This window comes from Dipteris shenzhenensis, chromosome 7 (genome assembly GCF_047967505.1).
Source record: "Dipteris shenzhenensis isolate YYH24624 ecotype China chromosome 7, Dip_SZ_1.0, whole genome shotgun sequence".
NCBI classification, from domain to species: Eukaryota; Viridiplantae; Streptophyta; class Polypodiopsida; order Gleicheniales; family Dipteridaceae; genus Dipteris; species Dipteris shenzhenensis.
Genome location: NC_141602.1, coordinates 14711149 through 14734165, shown reverse-complemented (window position 1 = coordinate 14734165; position 23017 = coordinate 14711149). Strand labels below are relative to the sequence as shown.

At 43.3% G+C, this 23017-nt stretch overlaps 1 protein-coding gene across 1 annotated transcript; it reads left to right on the top strand.

Annotated features, from left to right (window-relative positions):
• Positions 1–18081: 18081 nt before the first annotated feature.
• LOC147899989 (pentatricopeptide repeat-containing protein At2g13600-like) lies at positions 18082–22665 on the top strand. The gene is made up of 2 exons (XM_087377552.1): positions 18082–21627; positions 21737–22665. Exons 1-2 carry the CDS (start codon positions 18351–18353, stop codon positions 21751–21753), a joined length of 3294 nt encoding a protein of 1097 aa, XP_087233678.1. The 5' UTR covers positions 18082–18350; the 3' UTR covers positions 21754–22665.
• Positions 22666–23017: the final 352 nt, after the last annotated feature.

Genomic DNA, 23017 nt, shown 5'->3' with positions numbered 1-23017 from the left:
AGGGAGAGGGGGAAGAGAAGCATGTACATGATAGGAAGAGGAATGTAAAGATGGAGACATCAAGGGAAGAGGACTATACTTTATTTGTAAGAAAGGATGAGAGGGAAATATCAACGTACTAGCTAGGTGGCTTTACAAGAATGAGCGTGTCTCATCAAGGAATAGCCCCCTCCTTTTATAGCCAAAAGAGGGGGTCTCTCCCAATTAATGTATCCTCCCACATGCATGGTGTGTGTGGAAAAGTCTCCCATGTGGGCTAGGCAGTTACACACTCTCAATTGTGTGCGACAACCCTTTGCCTCAATTTTCCACATAAATCAAGCCCCATATCTCAAGTCTATGATACTCCCTTGGTCTCTTCCCAATTTTATAATATGTTCAAACCTCTAGGAGGACAAGTGGAGGGTTGGCACAAGGAATCTTGCCACCTCATCCTACTTTCCCCATTATTTAACTTGCTCTCTTGGACCTTCTATACCTCCCCCACATGGGCCTATCCCATATGGAGGGAATAACTCAATATAATATCCATCTCCACCTATTTTATATTATTTCTCCCATGGACTTTAAGCCATATCTCACTAAATGTAGCCTAGGTGGAGGGGTGGCACATGGAGGAGCCATGCCACCTTACATTTTATAATATTACTATCATGGATTATGTACAACACACCTTATGGGTCCTCTTACGTGGAAGGGTGGCACATGGTCATGCCCTACCACCTCAACCCTGGGCCCTATGCACACCATATTTTATTATACTATTACCACATATACAAACACACACACATATTAATGCCTTTTTCCTTAGACAATTTTATCCATAATAGGTCCCCCCCTAGGTAGGGAATACACAGCATTTCCATGCCTGGGTCCATCATGCACAAAGAAAGGCTTGAGGTAATGCTTGTTGATCACCTTCTTGCCATATGGTTCAGGCAGCTCCTGAACTTGTATAGACCCATTGCTATGTTCCTTGATGACTTTGTATGGACCAGTCCACAGTGGCAAAAACTTCTAATCCATTTGGTGGTCTAATCTGTTATCAAAGCATAGCACCACATCCCCCTCAACAAAGTGTCTTTCCCATCCCTTGCGAATCTTAGCATCCAAGCGGGCCTTTTGTCGATTCTTTTGGACCTCTGTTTGGTGTAGTGCAAGGTGTCGGGTTTCATCTAACTTCTCAAGTTTTACCAATCTGGCCTCTACATGTTCATCTTTTGTCATCCTTTGTTCTTGTGCCAATCTCAAAGCTGGAATCTCTATCTCTATGGTAAAACGGCCTCAGTACCATACACCAACTCAAAAGGAGTGTGACCTGTAGATGTTTTATGAGTGATGTTGTAAGCCCACACAGCTTGAGTGACCTTCTGATCCCATTGGCTCCTATTCCCTATGGCCATTTTTCCCATGGTTTTACAAAGGAGGCCATTGGTCCGCTCTGTTTGACCCATGGATGCCGGATAATAGATGCTAGAAGTGTGATGATCAATACCCATGCGATCCATGAGTAACTCCACTGCTTCATTTAAGAATGGACTCCCATGGTCAGAGACAATCTCCATGGGTGTCCCAAACCTTGTGCAGATACGTTCAAATATGAAATTTGAAACTGCCTTACCATTTGCAGTGGGGAGGGCGATAGCTTCATCCCACTTAGTGACATACTGAGTGGCTACCAAAAGATATTTCTTTTTGCGGGCAGTCATGGGCAAGGGCCCGACAAAATCTATTTCCCACTTCTGAAACGGATGGATGGACATCACTGGGTGATGTTGACCCTGATGCAAATCCTTCTTACCAAAGAATTGGCATGGTTCACAGGTTTTGCAATACAAAGTGACATCCTTGAACAAGGTCAGCCAATAGTATCCAGCATGTAAAATCTTTTTAGCTGTATAGTCACTGGCATAGTGGCCTCCACAAAATCCATCATGATAATGCTTCAATACCTTAGGCACTTCATCTGCATCAATGGCCCGTCTTAGTATCCCATCCATGCCTTGACGGTACAACACCCCATCAAGGAGGGTGTAGCGCCTACTATCTCTGCGGATCTTCTTTCTCTCATAGCTAGTACTTTCTGAAGGAAAGGAGAAAGCAGTCAGAAACTTGTAGATTGACAAATGAGCATACCTGACGTTTGGTTGTAGGCGGGGAGAGCTTGAGGATGGCTTCTACCTTCTCGAGGTCAGGCTTGATGCCCTCGGATGAGACAATATATCCCAGTAACCTCTCTTGAGTGGCTCCAATGGTGCATTTCTCAGGGTTGAGACTGCCATTTGCATCATTGACCCTTTGGAAGGCCAATCTAACCTTCATGACATGCTCCTTACATGACAAGAATATACAGAAATCATCTAAAAACACCTCCAAGAAATCCCCCAAATAAGGAGCAAACACCATCTGCATAAATCTTTGAAAGGTAGTAGGAGCATTGGTGAGGCCAAATGGCATTACTTTGAATGCAAATGTCCCCCAGGGTGTGGCAAATGTGGTTTTAAGCACATCTTCTTCGGCAAATCTGATTTGATAAAACCCAGAGTAACCATCACAGAAAGTATACATCTCATGACCACTTACCTTCTCAAGAATGAGGTCTTGAAAGGGCAGAGGATGATGATCCCTCTTGGTGGCTGCATTGAGTTTCTTATAGTCGATGAAGACCCGCCACTTGTTGTTTTTCTTTGGGGTGACTACCACTGGTGAAACCCATTCAGTATTGTGAACCGGAACAATAAACCCAGCCTCTACAAGCTTCTACAACTCCGAGCGCAAAGCATCGGTCTGGAGGGGCCCTAGTCTTTGATACTTCTGAGCCACAGGCTTTGCATTAGGCTTCAGCTCTATCTTGTGCTCTATGGCAGTCACATGGTGAAGGTGGTGGTAGCTAGTTGCAAAGAGGTCAGGGAAATCTTTGAACATTTCTAGGAACACATCTTTCTCACTTGGAGTGAGGTCTAGGGAAAGCATAGATTCAAGCTGTTGAGGACTAGCTGTTACCTTTTCTGTAGGTGGCGGGGTCACAGACACCTCCATCATGTAAACTTCCTCCATTGAGAATTCCTCCCCCCCGTCTGATTCTTCCATTGATTCAGAAATCGAGGATGAGAGAGTATCACTGTCTTGCTCCTCTTCTTCTTTCGGTTCCATGGCACTGGGTTGCACCGAGATCTTCTCCTTAGAAGCACCAAAAGACATGTGTCCTATCTTCCAATAGCTGACTACATCACTCTTTCTCAACCATGGTCTCCCGAGTATAGCTGGGTGACTCCTGCCTGTATCCTCGATGTCCACTACATAGAAATTGATGGTGGTGGTCAACCCATTGACAGTGATGGGCAAATCCTCAATGACTCCCAGGGTGGTGAGTCGTCGACCATCTGCTACCTTGATTCGAGTGGAGGAACGCCTTGTACATTTCAAATTCAATTTCTTCATGATTCAGGGCACCATGATATTACATGCAGCTCCCCCATCAACACACACATTTTTTGACATGGCAATTATCTATGATGACATCAATTGTGCCGATCAATTTCTTCAGAGATAGAGGATACCTCTCTTACCTTTCCCTTTTTCTTGTTCCTCCTTGTTGAGAGCCCTTGCTGTAACTCATGTCTCACCTTAGGGCTTAATGCTATTAGTTGAGGGAGCGTGATGCTCAAAGAACGATGAGCAAGGTCCTGAACGACCGAATAGTCTTCTTGCCCCGAGCCGATGGGAAAATCCGAGGGTGACCATTTACTCCTGCGGGATCTTTTTGTCTTCTCTGTTGGTGGGTCTGCCATCTCAGTGTCTAAGGGCTCTGAGAAGGACACCTTCTTCCTAGGGTGGCCTGGTCCACATTTTGGAGAGGGGTCCGAGGTGGTATGACTTCTTTTCCTGAGGTCAAGGATCTCTACGTCAAAATCCTTAGTGCCAGACTCGCTTAGAAGATTCACCCTTGGAATATTGGGGCATTCTGTGTGATAATGACCCTTCTCGTGGCACTCATAGCATACAACATTAGCATGGTCTCTGGGAGGGCGGTTGGCTTGATTTTTGATGCCCACCATCTCAAGCCGAAGATCATTCAAGGCCTTGGCTAGGTCATTGACTCCAGGTTCTGTTGCAGGGGGGGCCTCTTTAGGTGGAGGGGCCGAGGGAGTAGAAAGGAGGGGGGCTTGTGGGCGAGGCTGGGGAAATCTTCGAGGCGGAGGGTGAGAGTATACACCTTGTTGAGGGTAAGCATCTAAGGGAGGACCATACATTTGAGGTGGAGGCAGTGGATACATCCCTGATGAGGGGTGGGGGTATGCCCCTGAGTTAGACCCCCCAGGTTGTTGCAGGAATTGAGGGGGTTGCAGAGGGACAATCGTCTTCTTTGAAGCGGGGTCAGACTGAACTTTATCAAACTTTTGAGCAATCTCATGTGCTAGCACCATAGTTTCTGGATTCTCCCATTTAAGCTTGAGGCGGAATTCATCACTTGCTCCTGCTGCAAGGTAGCCTAGCACATGTTGAGTCATTCCAGCTCAAAATCCGGCATTGTCCTCCTGTGTGGCAATTAAACGGTCCAGGAGCACAGCCGCTTGATCCACATATCGATGCGTCGTCTCACCTTCTGACTGCTTCAAGTTTGCCACCTACAGGTACACATTCTCTGGCTCCTCTTCTTTGCTAAAATACTCAATCATTGCCGCTGTCAATCTTGGCCAGCTTTGGCGAACGTCTTTGGCCTGCTTCGCATACCATGCTTGAGCCAAACCCTCTAGAAATGTGGGAAGAACCACCAACCATCTATCTTCAGTAAGAAAGTTGAGAGAAACACAACGGCACTTGAAGGCCACAAGATACTCATTTGGATTTTCTTCCACCCATCCACAAAACACAGGAATGTTAGCCATGCTTGGAAGATGGAAAAGAGAGAGGCAAGACGAGGAAAGAGGAAGCTTGAACTGAAAATCGAGTGAAGATACATCCTTAAAGCACACATAGGCAGGGTAGGGTGAGACTGGTGTATTGTGAAATACTACACGGGAAGAATCTTCAGCATAGAATAGCACATAGACAATCTTAAAAGGACTAACCCTCATGATATCACATCCATCTTTACAAGCGAGGGATAGAGACATGGCACTGCATGAGGTTGTTCATCAAGGCAAACAAGAATGCCATGACAAATGTCAATAGTTGGAGAGCTTGCACATCACCTTTAGCTTCTTCCAGTTCTTATAGTTGCCATGCTATTTCTTCAAGGGGTGTGCGGTTTGGCATCCTTCTTTTGAGCAATGTCCTTGAGGACCTTTCTTATGATCTTCCGAAGTCGGTAAACTCGTATCAAGTATGCCCAACACTTAGTTTCATGATGACCACAACCTTTGCATTCCTTTCAAATGATCACCCTCTTTCATGGCTTGTGGCTTTGTTAGGGTAGTGCTTCCACTCGCATCATGCGTGATTGAAGTACAAGCTGCACGTGCCAAGAAATCAGCAACTAGATTTCAAGCTCGAGGGATATGCTGAATTTTTACCTCTTCAAATTGGTTGCAAAGTTCCAATGCTTGTTGATGTCATGGAACCAAGCCTTTGCTTTGCACCTTCCACTAACTTGTTCACACACTAGTTGAGAATCTCCTTGCACTTTAAGTTTCTTGACGTGATGTTCTTGTGCCTTTTGTAGCCCAAAAATGAGAGCCAAGTACTCAGCTTGATTGCAAGTACTTGTAGGTGCAGACTTGCTATAACAATACTCCTCACCACCCAGTGAAGTGAGCTTCACACCCACACCAGTAGCCTTGGTCGAAGGTTTGTAAGCTCCATCAAATTGAAGGATCCAAGATGTCATCACACCAAGACTAAAATCTGGACATCCCAAGTTTCTCGGTAGTCCAAGATAGGTAGAAGGAGAGGGTGGGGAGAATTCAATACTTGAGCCAAACATTCAGCACCAAATAAACTGGCAATCCTTTGTTGATAGTTTATCTTTAGACCAAAAATAATTACGACTTGAAGCTCAAAATGAGGCACAAAAGGTTGATTAGGTACAAATGGATTCCTTGGTCGAAACATTACCAACCATAACTGAGCCCTAGAAACCTTTGTAGTGAGATTGAGAATAAACCATTCAAGATGAGCTTATCCATAGGAATTAACAAGCAGATGCACCAAATCTCCCCCCAAGCTTGGGGAGCATCCCACCCTTCGATGAAGGACACCCTTTTAACTACCTCCGAAGCAGCAAGTAGCTCGATCACCGCACAATGAGTAGAATTAAAATCAAAGTTCTCCTAGCGTATCAATAGTTCTTCACCTTGAACCAACCACGGTGTATCATCCCACTGTTGTCTCCTTGAACAATGCACTGGACAATCATTGCCGCTGTCAATCTTGGCCGGCTTTAGCGAACATCTTCAGCCTGCTTCTCATACCACACTTGAGCCAAACCCTCTAGAAATGTGGGAAGAACCAACAGCCATCTGTCTTCAGTAAGAAAGTTGAGAGAAACACAATGGCGCTTGAAGGCAACAAGATACTCATTTGGATTTTCTTCCACTCATCCACAAAACACGAGAATGTCAGCCATGCTTGGAACATGGAAAAGAGAGTGGCAAGATGAGGCTTATCTATGGACAAACAATAGAAAGAGGAAGCTTGAACTAAAAATCGGGTGAAGATACATCCACAAAGCACACATAGGCAGGGTAGGGTGTGACTGGTGTATTGTGAAATACTACATGGGAAGAATCTTCAGCATAGAATAGCACATAGACAATCTTAAAAGGACCAACCCTCATGATATCACATCCTCTTTAAAGCGAGGGTTAGAGACGCAGCGCTGCATGAGGTTGTTCATCAAGGCAAACAAGAATGCCATGACAAATGTCAACAGTTGGAGAGCTTGCACATCACCTTCATCTTCTTCCAGTTCTTGTAGTCGCCATGCTATTTCTTCAAGGGGTGTGCGGTCTGGCATCCTTCTTTTGAGCAATGTCCTTGAGGACCTTCCTGATGATCTTTCGAAGTCGGTGAACTCGTATCAAGTATGCCCAACACTGAGTTTCATGATGACCACAACCTTTGCATTCCTTACAAATGATTACCCTCCTTCGTGGCTTACAACTTTGTTGGGGTGGTGCTTCCACTCGCGTCATGCGTGATTGAAGTACAAGCTTCACGTGCCAAGAAATCGGGGACGAGCATTTTCTGAGCGAAATCTTCCGAGCGTCCGAGCGAAGGAAAAAAAAAGCTTCCAACTATGCATAAATATGGCAAAAATCGATCAGAAGAAAACATAGTTTCACTTAGAAATATGCAAAGTATTATAGCTATGCCTATTTTATACAAAAATCTTTAGGTGAATCTGTAGGAATGGTGAGAGCATAATGGGATGGCTTTTGAAGAAACCCACATGTAGAGTAGACTTCTCTATGAAAATTCCCTTATGATCCTTCTTACAACTTTTACTTAATAGGGGGTGACATTGAAAACCCTCTCTCAACCTATCTTCATGAAAGAGTTTCTTCAAAGAAAACTCATTGAAGCAAGCCATCCAGGTAGTTTCGCTAGCGAAACCCCTTTGAAGCAAGTCTCCCAAGGTAGTTTCGCTGGCGAAACTACCTTGGACAGCACTTTTAAAAGTGACATAACTTTCATATCCAATGTCCAAATATAGTCATTCAACCACTCAAATTGATCGGAACACCCCATTTGAGCACATCTATGGAGTTATATTTTGGAAAATCTTTCATATATAGTATTAAATATTACATGTATTTTATGAGAGTGATATATAAGCCCAAGTTAATACTTATTTATAGTAATTTAAACTTCTTTAGAAACGTGTCCATAAATATGCTATAAAAACACTAAAAAGATATTGCCATATGATATAAATGTGTTAATAAGTAATTATATATGCATAGTATTATTACATTGAGAGTGATTATGAGAAATGTTTCTTAAAGGAATCAACACTTTTTTAAGGTAATAATAGGGGTACAAAGGGATGTCTCTAAAAAAGAAAATTATGTTGTGTAAAAATGAATGAGTGACTAGTCTATATATTTTTATGATAAAGGGATCTAGTTCTAGTGAAAATAAAAGTGTAAAAACCATGTTTCCTAAAGAAAAACATTTTTAAAAATCTCTTGAAAAACACGCTCAGATAAACCTGCTCATAGGTTTTTTCTCGTAAAATTGACGCATCCCAAGAAATCAGCAACTAGATTTTGAGCTCGAGGGATATGCTGAATTTTTACCTCTTCAAATTGGTTGCAAAGTTCCAATGCTTGTTGATGTCGTGGAACCAAGCCTTTGCTCTGCACCTTCCACCTTCCACTAACTTGTTCACACACTAGTTGAGAATCTCCTTGCACTTCAAGTTGCTTGGCATGATGTTCTTGTGCCTTTTGTAGCCCAAAAATGAGCGCCGAGTACTCAACTTGATTATAAGTACTTGCAGGTGCAGACTTGCTGTAACAATACTCCTCACCACCCGGTGAAGTGAGCTTCACACCCACGCCAGTAGCCTTGGTCGAAGGTTTGTAAGCTCCATCAAATTGAAGGATCCAAGATGTCATCACACCAAGACTAAAATTCAAACATCCCAAGTTTCTCGGTAGTCCAAGATAGGTAGGAAGAGAGGGTGAGGAGAATTCAACACTTGAGCAAAAGGTTCAGCACCAAATAAACTTGCAATCCTTTGTTGATAGTTTATCTTTAGACAAAAAAGAATTACAACTTGAAGCTCGAAATGAGGCACAAAAGGTTGATTAGGTACAAATGGATTCCTTGGTCGAAACATTACCAACCATAGCCGAGGCCTAGAAACCTTTGTCGTGAGATTGAGAATAAATCATTCAGGACAAGCTTATCCACAAGAATTAACAAGCAGATGCACCAAATCGCCCCCCAAGCTTGGGGAGCATCCCACCCTTCGATGAAGGACACCGTTTTAATTACCTCTGAAGCAGCAAGTAGTTCGATCACCGCACAATGAGTAGAAGTAAAATCAAAGTTCTCCCAGCATATCAGTAGTTCTTCACCATGAATCATCCACGGTGTATCATTCCACCCGTCATCTCCTTGAACAATGCACTGGATAATTAGCTGTTGAAGGTCGACATGAAGATTAAGGAAGAGATCTCGTGCATTGGTAGCTGTAAAGTGCGGAGGACCAAGCACCAAATCGTTAAACGCATCGAAAAGTGACATAAATATCCACCCTCCTCGTGTGGCGTACGTACGTGAAGTGAGCTTGGAGAAGTTCTGAATCAGCGATCTAGCTGGAGATGTGAATAGAGACATGAAATGAAGTACTTTTGCTTTTTACAGCAAGAGAAAATTTCCTACAGTTAGAGAGTTACAGTTCCCGAGATTTCAATATATAAACAAAAATCATTACATTTTCACCACTTCCAACTTGTTGGCCCAATGATAAGTCTCCCTTTTGTGAAGGGGGAGGTCTTGGGTTCAAATCCTACTCTTTAATAAAAAGAGAGGAGAGGAGAGGAGAAGGAGAAGAGAAGAGAAGAGAGAGGGGAGGTGCGGGATCTGTTGTTATAGTTTTGCAGAAACTCAGAAAACTGTCTGCGACCAGAAGACGCAGCAGCCCAGAAAACTGTCGTGCGGGTGAACAGTGCGGGTGAACACATTAGATGCGCGGAGCAAGAAAACTATCCGTGACCAGAAGACACAGCAGCCTAGAAAACTATCGCGCGGGTGAACGCAGTAGACGCGCGAATCGAATGCGGCACAGTAGCTTAGAAGGAGCACAGATGGTATTGTTTTGCAGATGCGACCGGTATGAGCAGAAGATTCGCCACTAGCCGTGGAGATTTCGATCCCAGCAGCCACACCATTTCTATTAGCCGGAAAAGAATTCAAGACCAGAGGCTAGAGGCTAAGCATGGCAGCGCTCGAGGGCCATAGGGAAAAGGAGATCGTGAGGGCAAACCGTTATCATGGGAGGGGAAAAAGGAATTAGAAGGGGAGGGAATGAAGAGAGAGAATATGACACAAGGGGAAAGGGAGAGGGGGAAGAGAAGCATGTACATGATAGGAAGAGGAATGTAAAGATGGAGACATCAAGGGAAGAGGACTATACTTTATTTGTAAGAAAGGATGAGAGGGAAATATCAAAGTACTAGCTAGGTGGCTTTACAAGAATGAGCGTGTCTCATCAAGGAATAGCCCCCTCCTTTTATAGCCAAAAGAGGGGGTCTCTCCCAATTAATGTATCCTCCCACATGCATGGTGTGTGTGGAAAAGTCTCCCATGTGGGCTAGGCGGTTATGCACTCTCAATTGTATGCGACAACCCTTTGCCTCAATTTTCCACATAAATCAAGCCCCATATCTCAAGTCTATGATACTCCCTTGGTCTCTTCCCAATTTTATAATATGTTCAAACCTCTAGGAGGACAGTGGAGGGTTGGCACAAGGAATCTTGCCACCTCATCCTACTTTCCCCATTATTTAACTTGCTCTCTTGGACCTTCTATACCTCCCCCACATGGGCCTATCCCATATGGAGGGAATAACTCAATATAATATCCATCTCCACCTATTTTATATTACTTCTCCCATGGACTTTGAGCCATATCTCACTAAATGCAGCCTAGGTGGAGGGGTGGCACATGGAGGAGCCATGCCACCTTACATTTTATAATATTACTATCATGGATTATGTACAACACACCTTATGGGTCCTCTTACGTGGAAGGGTGGCACATGGTCATGCCCTGCCACCTCAACCCTAGGCCCTATGCACACCATATTTTATTATACTACTGCCACATATACAAACACACACACATATTAATGCCTTTTTCCTTAGACAATTTTATCCATAACACTGCCGATAGAGTTTGATAGTACTTTGTCATCCATAGGATTAGAAGACCACTTGTAACTATCTTCTTTCTTTTTGTATTTTTGGATTTTTAATTAAATGGGATGTTTTACTAAAAATGACCTATTGTTGAAACACTAAGCTACAAATCTAATAGCTGAAATGGATGAAGGATTGTAAGTTTAAGCTCCTTGAAGTTGTGGTTGTCCAGCTTCAGGCAAGATGCATCTTCAAGACTTCTATCCATCTATTCCCTCCTCCACTAGAGGTTGGCAAGAAGTGTATTTCTCATGAAGGAGCGTCTTGCTTGGTGGGAAAACATTTCCCCATTGTGTCCTATCTTGTGCTCTAAAATTTGAGGTTGGATGGCAAATACAAACTTGAAAGGTCCCATAACTTGGGGAAGGAAAGGCATGAACGACCCACTCAGATGTATGAACTCATGGTTCAGTCCAAAACTTGTGAAAGGTGATGTTTTGAGATGGTTAGATATGTGGCAAATTGGGTTCTTGTTCTTGGGCATGTAGTAGGAAGACTCAAAATATTAGAACATTATAATTTGATCTTTGGTACCCCTTATTTGTTGGGTACACTATGTAGCTTTCATCACTTTTTGCATACAAAATAATAAAGGATATCATTTCTTCGAAAAAAAAAGGATGGAGGCTTGTTTTGTGCAGTGTCATCAAGACTAGATCCTAAAATAGTTTCCGCTAAAAAAGGTTTAAGATAGGCTAGCATGAGTGTTACAGGTCTAATTATCTCAAGACTAAACCTGAATAGATTATAGCAAACTCACAAGGAATGTTGAGCATTTTACAAGAAAGACATGCATTTCACATTTTGATTGAAAAGTAGAGTGCACAAAGGGATACAAAATGGTTTATGGCTTCCATATATTCATAGATTGATAACATAAGTTGAATGAAAAGAGTTACTCCATAAAGATCATCAAACTAATCACAAGATTTTGACAGCAGAATTACAGAACATCGGACTGCATGTATATCAGAATTATCAACTTCCCTTACATCAAGAACACATTGGATAGTTGTAACTCCTACCACTTATAACATACAACATCCTAACTACTATTTAGTACTAGACATAGTGTTCTAAAGTACAAAAGCCCAAGGTGCCATGTTATTCCTTCACACTGGCACACCTAGTGGATAATTATTTTTGGGCAAAAAATTTGTTCATGACTCGAACCCTTTTATTCCCTTGTTTCTTTGTCTTCTTTGCCTGCTGTACTAGGCATATCCATAGTCATGGTTTCCATAGCACGTGGTCCATTTTGAGCGGATTCATTATTCTCCACATTGATTGTATTGCTGACAATATAGACTAGTTCTTCATCAGGAACCTGCTCTTTTGACCAACTTGTCTTTGACTTCAATCTACTGTTGTAATTCATCCACAATCTTCAAAGCTCATCCACATCTTTTGCTTCCACTTTACCCTCATGTTCTTCAGCTTTCTGGTTCTCTTTCACTTGTACTTGCAAATTAGAGCAAGAAGAAAAAACATCCTGATTGAGACCTAGATTGACTCTAGGGGTTGGATGGAGGACGGTGATGGTGACCTGCGTCCTTTGCAATCTAGGCTCCCTCCACTCCCTCTCAGCCCTGCATACGGTGCCCTTCTTGCGTCATTCTTGTCCCACTCAACTCACACTTCACCAAATACGACACTCATTGAGAATACCTCATTCTGCATGCAAGATGTGATAGTAGCTGCATCCCTCATTCCCTCTTTTGGAAGAGATTACTTCGACCATGACTTCACAGACCTTGCTGCATTCCCGTCGCTAGTAGACAACTCGCATGTGCTTTCCCAGACAAATGCTGGAGATGGATACAGAGATACTAGGACCTCTCCTATTGGCTCCCAAGAAGGAACCCAAAGAGGAACCAATATTCGAGGAAACTCCCACGCCATTGCCGGTCATGGAGGTAGCAGACTTGGAAGGGCCATAGGTCGTGGTTCTCTCAACACTGGAGCAGCGTCTCCTAGCCACCTTGGACAAGCTTCAACACGTGGCACCTCGTATGTGAGGGCTCTTCAGCAGAGCAGAGGGGGCTTTTTCTCTATCCCCTTCTGAAAGAAAAAACCTTATGGCAGCTCTCGGATAAGTGGGCATACAAGAAAAGAGGAACGGGACCCAGACCGCAGCTAAGAAGTCGACCCAAGAGGAAGGACGGCCATCCAATAAGATCCCTTGCAAAGGTGACGCCCTCATCTCCAATGGAATAGAAGCACGAAATCAATCATCTGATGCTACATGAGGCTTTTAAAAGCAGAGCTCAAGCGTTCCAGAGGAGGGGACGCCTTTTGAACCGGGTAAAAACGTGTTTGCCCAATCGATGAAGATTTTCTTGATGATTCGGTCGAATAGCTCGAGTCGCATGCACTTGTTGGATATCTGCATGGTCCTCGTCCCCCAACTGCTTTCCTTGAAAATTAGTTTAGAATCAATTGGGGCAGGAGAGGCAATCTAGTAACCAATGTCTGTTTCCTCCATAGAGGTTATTTCATTTTCCTCTTCAAAAAAGAAGAACATGCTGTGAGAGTCTTGCTACATGGTCTCTGGATTGTATGTAGGAAGAGAATGTTAAAGAAAATCCCACTCCTAGAAATCAGGGCAAACGTTTGGGCTCAATTGGACAGTGAGAACAGAGAGTACATTGCAGATCACTTTAAGAATATCTTGTCACAAACGATGCATGTAGATGATAAAGTTGTGCAGGCAAGAGCTAGATGCCAGGCGTCAAGTCAAAAAGTTGTCATTGGTCTTGACCGTCAGAGCTTGGAAGTGCCTCTAACCCTGGGTGTACTCAAGGAAGCAATGTTGGCGATGAAAGATGGCAAAACTCCTGGAGAGCATAGCCTACCCCTACCTGTAAATTCTACAAGGTCTTTTGGGATTGGATAGGCCCCAAACTACTTGAGGTATGGCAGGAAAGTATCTCCACTTCCTCTCTCCCTAAACACTTAAACAACGGGATGGTTAAACTTATCCCAAAAGACGAAAGAAAAGATTTAATAAAGAATTGGAGACCTTTGACGATGCTCAATTGCAGCTACAAAATCTTTGCCAAGGCATTAGCAATAAGAATACAGAACAAGATGGACAGATGGATTTTACAGAAACAGAAGGGATTCATAAAAGGGAGACACCTACTAGAGGCTATTGTCAATGTCTGGGAAGGATGTGAGCATGCTAGGGAATCTAAGCAAGACTTTTGCTTCATCAAAATAGACTTTGATAAAGCATATGATAGGCTTGATTGGACCTTTTTTCTGCAATCCTTGACAGACATGGGTCTGGGACCTAATTTCGTTGCCGCGGTCAAGTTACTGCTATCCAACACCACAACCAAGGTCTACATTAATGGCGAGATGTCCTCAACTTTTCAGCTGAGAAGATCAATTAGGCAAGGATGCCCCATCGCCCCACTACTGTATGCTATTATTGCTGATTCGTTGGGCTAGCTACTAATAGAAAAGAGTGCTGTAAAAGGAATTGAGTTGCCCAATGGTAAACGGATGGTGATGCAACAGTTTGCGGATGACACCAACCTAATGCCTAGGAACACTACAAGTGACGTGAGAGAAGTCATGGAATGTCTAAACACCTATTGTTTAGCCTCTGGCTCTCTCATCAATCATAGTATAATAGGATATTGCATGGGCAATGGAAAAACTCAAGATGAGTTGGAGCATCTGGGCTGTCTATTGATCCAAAAAGGTATTGTTTTTAGACTGTTAAGCATACCCATGGGCTTTGAGGTGTCAATGAAGGAGAGATGGGAAACACATTTAGCTCAAAACTGGAAAAGTGTAGAGGATTTCAATCCAACTTGGTAGGAAGAAGGATGGTACTCAATCATTGCCTCTTCCCCATAACCATTTTCTACTTGTCCTATTGGCATCCTAGTCAAAGCGGGTCTTGATAAACTCATCGCCAAATGCAAGTCCTTTCTATCGGGAGGCTACAACCGAATAGCCAAGGTAAGATGGGATTTCTGCACTCACCCAAAGAGTGAAGGGGGACTGGGAGTTATTAACATAAAGCAGGCGGCAATGAAATTAGCAGCGACCTCGATTTTCAAGGTCCTTCTGAACCCGAGACTTGGATTGGGCCACGCTCCTCGCTCGTAACTTCAAGCATGCTCGACCTATCAAGGCAAAATGATGGAAGGACTACCCAGTTCTGTCTATTGTTTTATGCCCGGAACCCTGCTCCACTAAAGGTAGTGATCTATGGAAGTCCTTATGGAGAGCACTTGAATCTATCAAAACGCAACTGGGATTCTCCGGCAAAGGTTCTTTCATGAAGCTCGACTCTATTTGGGCATTAGTGATACACAAAAAAGCTCTACTCAGCAACACCGAATTTACCCGAGCCTGCTTCTTGTTCAATAAGGGCATTCAATCTTGGGGTCAACTGTGGCATAGAGATTAGATCAGATGGAAGACCTTGCTTGAAATTCGGAGAGAATTCAGGCTGACGAACCAAGATGCTATGTTTGTCACCAACAGAATAGCACTTTGGAAAGGAGACACTCACTGGAAGGGGGGCTCAGTGCTGAATTATGCATTAGAATTTAGCTGGGCCCTCTCCCCACATCTGCTCCCTGTTCCTACTCCTTTTGACTCTATTGAAGAGCTGATTCTGGTTTTAAATTCCCATTGGAACACCTCCGACTCTACGCTGTACTGGAAGTAGAGATTCCACTATATTTGGGCCAAGGTAATTCCGCAGAGGATGTCGACATTGCTTTGGTTGGTGTTGCTGAAAGCTATTTGGTTAAATGCAAGAGGCCTCAGGATTGGAAAAGGGGACGGCAAATGCCGGCGATGCCAAGATGCGCGGGAAGACATATTCCACCTTTTTGTAGCATGCGCATCAGCTAGGAAAGTCTAGAAGAGAGTTCAAATACAACTAGGCAAGCCAGTCAATTGGAAAGCAATTTTGTTGGGAGATGCATCTAAAGTCAAACATTCACGCTGGGCATTACAGCGAGCACATGCATTATGGTTTGTATGCATTTCCAGAAATGATTTTCAATTTAATGATAAGATTACTAACACAGAATATCTTTTTGCTAACTGGTTAGCAGGCTTCGAAGATGTATGACAACGACCTTGTGCAATTCTTTGCTGAAATCAAAAACCACGAGCTAGAGCATTGTCAGAACTTTAATCAAGAGTGCCACTTCAAGGGTTCCATCCACTATGAGATTGACTCTAGGACAGAGTGAGGCAGCTTTGAGCTTTCTTTTGAGATGTTTTAAGATACACTGCAATGCGGACTTTTTTTGTGAATCGTCAATGTATATCAGATGAACTGTTTATAATATAAACTTTTGTTTTCTTAAAAAAAAAAAACATTCTGATTTCTTGAATCAAGATTAGTAAGATTATTTTGCTTAGATTGATGTTTTGATTTCTACAACACCGCATCTCGAAATCCTGAATCTTCTGATCCTGTTCATTTATCTTTAGTTGTAAAACTATTCTAAAGCAAATGAATCGTGTGGTCTTTATGCCAATATCAACAATCTATTCTTCAAGTTATTTTGAGCAATGTGAGCCACATTTACCAATTGATGGTTCAAATCCTCTACATTGACAACTGGTGTAAAGAAACCATCAATTTTTGTATCTTCATTAATCTCCTTTAATTGTTCTTCCAAGCACCTCAAAGCTTTGACGTGTTCTTTTCCAATTACCACTTCTGTTTGCAAATCTGCATTGTCTTTTTCCAAGTCCTCCAAAATGTCAAAAAACTCTTCTTTCATTTCTCCTAACCATTTTTCAATCATTGGTAAACATTCTTTCTGCTACTCTTGCTTGTACTCTTCATAAATTCTTGCAAGGTCTTTCTCAATTCTTGTAGTGCATCAGTATCAACTTCTGATAAACTACTCTTTCAATTTTGGATTCTCTTCTCTTGTTTGTACAAGATTCCCCATGTATGCATCCACTTTACTTTCTTGCTGCTGTTGATTATAGGAGCGTAAGATCCCCAATTCATAAGTTACTATTCCGGTCATATATTCTTGTGTCTTCCATTGCATTGAAGGATACCAAATGCAATTTTAGGAAAGATAACCCCCATGTGATATTTGCATGAACTTGCGAATGTGAGTTACTTTCCATAGCTTCAAGACATTGCGAACGATCGCTTAGAAGACAGGCGACTATTTCGCAGTAGCAAGACCCAAAACTGTAGTCGTCAATGACAAATTGCAAAGCCAAACAGGAAACCCTAAACTCTGTAAGAGGCACAAATGTTTTCCCTTGAAATCTACACTGTAACGCTAACTTGCATAGCTCACACTATTGATGGGATGAGCCTTTTGTAGAATGAAATGAGCATCATTTGTGTCGAGAATCGCTGCTGCAGAGCAGTCTCAACAATGAACAAAAAGCACAAATGGCTTTAAGACTTCAATGGACACACTTTTAGACTTAAACGACTAACGGACGAACGGCTTTGCTTTTCCAACAAAATGTATCAAGAACTGAGCACAGACTACCAACCTAGATCAAAGCTAGTCTTCTCTAATGCACGCAGAGTCGCAAACAGAGTCGAATCGATGGAAAACTAGAGTAGAGTCGCAAACAGAGTGGGTCTAATTTGTTCCATGGTCCTAACTGATTAGCGTGGTTAATATATTATAGAAGATGATGAACCCTAAACACAACCCTATCCCTATGTCCTCCATATCCAAACTATGATACCCTTAACCTTTATGATCTCTTACTAATCTAGTATGCCCACACCCTCCACCGAAGTATTAAAATTCCCCTAATCCTAACCATTATAACCACCCACTATCCCCACATGATAGCAACTATTAAACATATGTAAGCCCCTTGCACATTCCCATAGGTAGAGAAAGCCAAAACAATCGCTTAAGCTGTTGCCCTTGGCACGCCAAAAAATGCGTAGTACCAGCTCCTGCTTGTGGACGACTTCGAATCTGGCTGGCTCCCAATGGGAGTACGCTGCCAAATGGGCAACCCTTTCCTCTGGATCGAGTGAGTTGGGGGCGGGGCGCAGGAAAACTAAATAAATAACCTTCTTCTACATAATATAATAATTATAAAGCAAGACCCATATGGAGTTGGACAAGAAAGGGGTGCGGAGAGCAAGGCCGTCGCCCATGGCACTTGCTATGGTGTTCATACGTGGTAAAGCAAGAGGGAATGGATGGAGTTAATGTAAACGATAATGGGCATTTTTTTAAAAGGTTCGATGGAGCCAGCGGTCCTTCTCCATGGCTCTGTTCTGTACTTCATCTTGCTCAGCCATCTCTTCAGACTCGTCTCAACTCTAGTGGTATTTGGTATTTGGTAAGAATCAAATACCGTGCCACTCTAGTGGTATTTGGTAAGAATCAAATCAGTCAAGATTGGATGGGGGCATTCTTGCAGTAGGAATCCAGGGGTGCCCTGGCCGGTACACAGATTTGCTGGTCAAGAAGCTACAAATCGGTACTATGTTTTCCATGCCAGATGTGCTGGGGAGGTCAGGTTTGGTGCAGCCTTGGCATGAAGAAAATTCGGGGCGCTCCAAAAGGGATCCCTCAACAGAAAAAGAGGGAAACGGACAGGTAGTTTGTCCCCAGGAGCAATTGTCCGTCAAAGGTTGCACAGATGTAAGGTGGGATGGTGAACATCTGCTGAGCTTTTCAAGGAAAGTAGCTTTCATGACATCCGTTTCGAGGCATCATGATAAAGCCACTGCTTTGATTGATGCCAGGCGAATGCAGGCATATGTCAAAAGCTTTGGCTATGAGCACATCACATTTGTTGGGAATTGTCTTGTTGAAATGTATGGCAACTGTGGAAGTCTTAAAGATGCACAATCTGCTTTTGATGAAATACAAAACCCTAACTTATACTCCTGGAATATATTAATGAAAGCTAATGTCCAGAATGGGAATTTGGATGGTGCGGCGATGGTGTTTGGCCGAATGCCTGAGCAGGATGTGGTCTCTTGGAGCACAATGATTGCAGCATATGCCCGAAGTGGGCAGGGCTGGGAGGCCTTGGAAATCTTTCATCAGATGCAATTTGCAGATGTTCAGCCCAACAAGATAACTTTTGTGTCTGTTCTAGATGCATGCTGTAGCCTGCAAGTTGTAGGAGAAGGGAAGTATATCCATGCTTCCATTGTGGCTTTTGGTTTTGATCAAGAAGTCATTGTCACAAATGCTTGTATCACAATGTATGGAAAATGTGGCAGTGTCGATGATGCATGGTGCACCTTCTGTAGAATGCCTGAAAGAAATGTGATCTCTTGGAGCGCTATGATCTCAGCATGTACCTTGAATGGCCATACCAAGGAAGCCCTCGAACTATTTAGTCATATGCAATTTCAAGGCATCAAGCCCGATAAAATTACTTTTGTCTGTGTTCTTGATGCATGTGCCAGCTTTGTGGCGTTAAAAGATAGACAGGAGATTCATGGTGCCATTATTGAAAGTGGGTTTGAGCAAGATCTTGTTGTGGGGAATGCCCTCATTAACCTGTATGGAAAGTGTGGAAGTCTCATTGAGGCAAGCAATATTTTTATCAGAATGACCCATCGAGATGTGGTCTCATGGAGTGCTTTGATCACAGCATATTCCAACGAAGGGTATGGCAAGGAGGCCCTACGACTCTTTTGTCAGATGCGGCTTGAAGGCTTTCAACCTAACGTGATCACCTTCATCTCTGCTCTTCATGCATGCACCCTCTGTAAAGAGGGGCAGGAAATCCATACTGCCATCATTGAAAGTGGTTATGGGATGGCTGGGATAATTGGAAACGCTCTCATCAATATGTATGGCAAATGTGGGAGTCTCAAGGATGCAAGGAGCATTTTTTTCAGAATGCATCAGCCAGAGGTGGTGTCTTGGAGTGCGATGATTTCCATATGTACTCAACATGGGTATGGCAAGGAGGCTCTTAATTTGTTTCATCAAATGCAGATTGAAGGTGTGAAACCAAACAATGTCACCTACCTCTCTGCCCTGGATGCATGTTCCGGCCTAGCAAGCCTAGAAGAGGGTCAGCAGATTCATGCTGCTGTTGTGGGCAGTGAATACAATTCAGATGCTATTGTGGGAACGGCAGTCATTAACATGTATGGAAAGTGTGGGATTCTGGAAGCTGCAAGGAAAATGTTTGACAGAATGCCTGTGCGTGCAGTGTTTTCCTGGAATACAATGATCACAATCTGTGCCCAGAATAATGCTGCAAAGGAGGCTCTGGAATTTTTTTATCAGATGCTGCTTGATGGAGCTGAGCCGGATAAGATCACTTTTATTTGTGTTATGAATGCATGCACTAGCCTGATGTCCCTAGAAGAGGGACAAATGATCCATGCTGTTATTGTGGACAGCAGGTACGAGCCAGATGTCATCATTGGAAATGCCCTCATCCACATGTATGGAAAATGTGGGAACCTGCACAATGCCCAGAGAGTTTTCTGCAAAATGACCAAACGGGATGTGGTTTCGTGGAGTACCATGATTGCAGCATATGTTCAGACTGGGTATAGTAAAGAGGCCTTGGAAACCTTTCATCACATGCAGCTCGAAGGTATAAAGCCAAACAAGGTCACCTTTATCTCTGTGCTTGATGCTTGTGCTAGCCAGGTGGCTCTGGATGAGGGCAAGGAGATCCATAAAGCCATTGCTGACAGGGGATTAAAGCCAGAAGGTATGGTTGGGAATGCCCTCGTCCATATGTATGGCAAGTGTGGGAGTCTGAAGGATGCAAGAAGCATTTTTGGAGGAATGCCTGATCGGGATATTATCTCTTGGTGTACCATGATTACAGCATGCACTCAGAATGGACATGGCAAGGAGGCATTCGAACTTTTTCATCAGATGCCTCTTGGAGGTATACAACCCAACAAGGTCGCCTTCCTGTGTGTCCTTGATGCGTGTGCCAGCCTCGCAGGTCTCGAAGAAGGTCAGTACATCCATGCCGACATTATCAATCGTGGTTATGACTCGGATATAGTTATTGCGACTGCTCTCATTAACATGTATGGAAAGTGTGGGAGTCTAGATGCTGCAAGGTCTGTAAGCAATAGGATTCTTCATCGGAATGTAGTATCTTGGACTGCCTTGATTGCAGCGTATGCTCAGAATGGATGTGGCAATGAGGCTCTCGAACTCTTCCAGGATATGCAGGTTGAAGGTATCAAGCCAACTGATATCACTTTCATCTGTGTCCTCACTGCATGCAGCCATACAGGTCGAGTTGATGACGGTAGGCATTACTTTGCTTCTATGTGCAGAGATTATGGTGTAGCACAGACTGTGCAGCATTATGTGTGCATGATAGATCTTCTCAGTCGTGCAGGACACTTGGAGGAGGCAGAGGACTTGATCAATAAAATGCCATTTGAGAATGTTTCTGTTGCATGGTTGACGTTGCTAGGTGCCTGCCGAATTCATGGTGACGTTGAGCGAGGAGTACATGCTGCAAGTCAGTGTCTTGTGGTGGATCCAAAGAATTATAGGCCATTTGTAATGCTTTCAAAAATTTATGCTGCAGCTGGTAAGTGGGATGATGCAGCAAAGTTAAGAGGAATTTTAAAGAGTGGTGTACAGATAGAATGTAGCTGCATCGAGTTGGGCTCAATGGAAGTGAGCAAGATGATGCATAAATTTGTCAACCTAGAGACGTCTCATTCTCAAACAGAGGAGATAGGTGGGCAGTTGCAGAGTTTGATTTCATGGGCACACGATATGGACATGCATTCTGGACACGATTCAGGTATGAAAAAGACCTGATGTGCTTGTGGATGAAAGAGCTGAGTAGTTGACAGTTTTTGCTGCTGCTGACGTGCAACAGAAAGCTGGTTGGCCAGCTGGACATGATTCAGGTATGAAAAGGAACTGATGTGCTAGTGGATGAAAGAGCTGAGTATGGGGAGCAATGTGCAGCGGTTGAAAGTTTTTGCTGCTGCTGACATGCAACAGAAAGCTGGTTGGCTAGCTGTGCTTCTGTCTGCTCAGCTGTTGAATAAACAAAAAATGGCCAAGGAGTTCCTGGAAGATGAGCTAAAGAGGGCAGAATAGGCTTATTCACATGAGGATCGTGCGTACATCCTCTGGAGGCAGAATTATGGGCCATCATGTATAGCTGACCTCCTTCAGCAAGTTTGGGTGGTGGGCAATGGAGGTCATTCGTATTGGCCCGAAGACCCAATGAGATATTCAGTGATCCACCTTGGTGGGAGGGTAGATCACTAGCACAATTGCACTGGGACCCAGGTGGGTGAGTTTGACCCAGACAAAGTCTCCCTAGTGACCCACTAGGTTTGTTTGACTTTGATTGGTCATCGGATTTAGTTATCATTCACATTGGCACTCAAGATTGGTTTCTCACTGAGTAAGTTGCACTTGACAGTGTATTGTCCTGTTCACACAGCATTAGAAGGCATTGTCCCCCTTTTGCATGATTGGCTGCATTGCTTCAATGGGCTTCCAGGCAAGGCTTTAATTTGTTGCACAGATTGGCTTCATTAGCATTTTAGGCTTCTTTTAGTTCAATAGGCCCTGAGCATATGCTATGTGAGTATTCGATTTTAGTATTATGGAAGGCTGTGCAGAAGTGTGAATTGCAGATGGCAGCATGGAGCAATCCTCGATGAATATGAAAGATCCCGTAGCCTCGACTTTGGCACTTCCTCACCCTTCAATTGTTCAACAATTCTGGGAAGTTAAGTTTGGCAAATCCTGATGAAAGCAGCATTATGTAATATGATGTGTGGAGCCTTGAGGCTTGGAGCATTTATGGAGTCACTCGTTTGATGGCTGATTGATTCTTTGCCAGCCTTTGTACATGTATTTGATGATTGATCAAATCTATGGGCCTTGCCAGCTTGTTGTTTGAAACTTTCACAATTTTTTTTGGTAAGTTGCCAGCTTTGTTTGTGTTTGGCAATTGATCGCTTGAGCCTTGATTGATCAAATCTTTCAATGGCTAGGCTTATAGTATAACGATTTTCTCCCCATTTTAAACTTGTTGCTATGGAAATGGTATCTTCATGGTTATCTTGAAGCTTCCAGCCGGAAGCTCCAACTGAAACACTGTAGAGCATTGCTTAGAGTTTCTACTTATATTTCCATTGGGATGAAATGTGCCGCAAGGCTAATTTAAC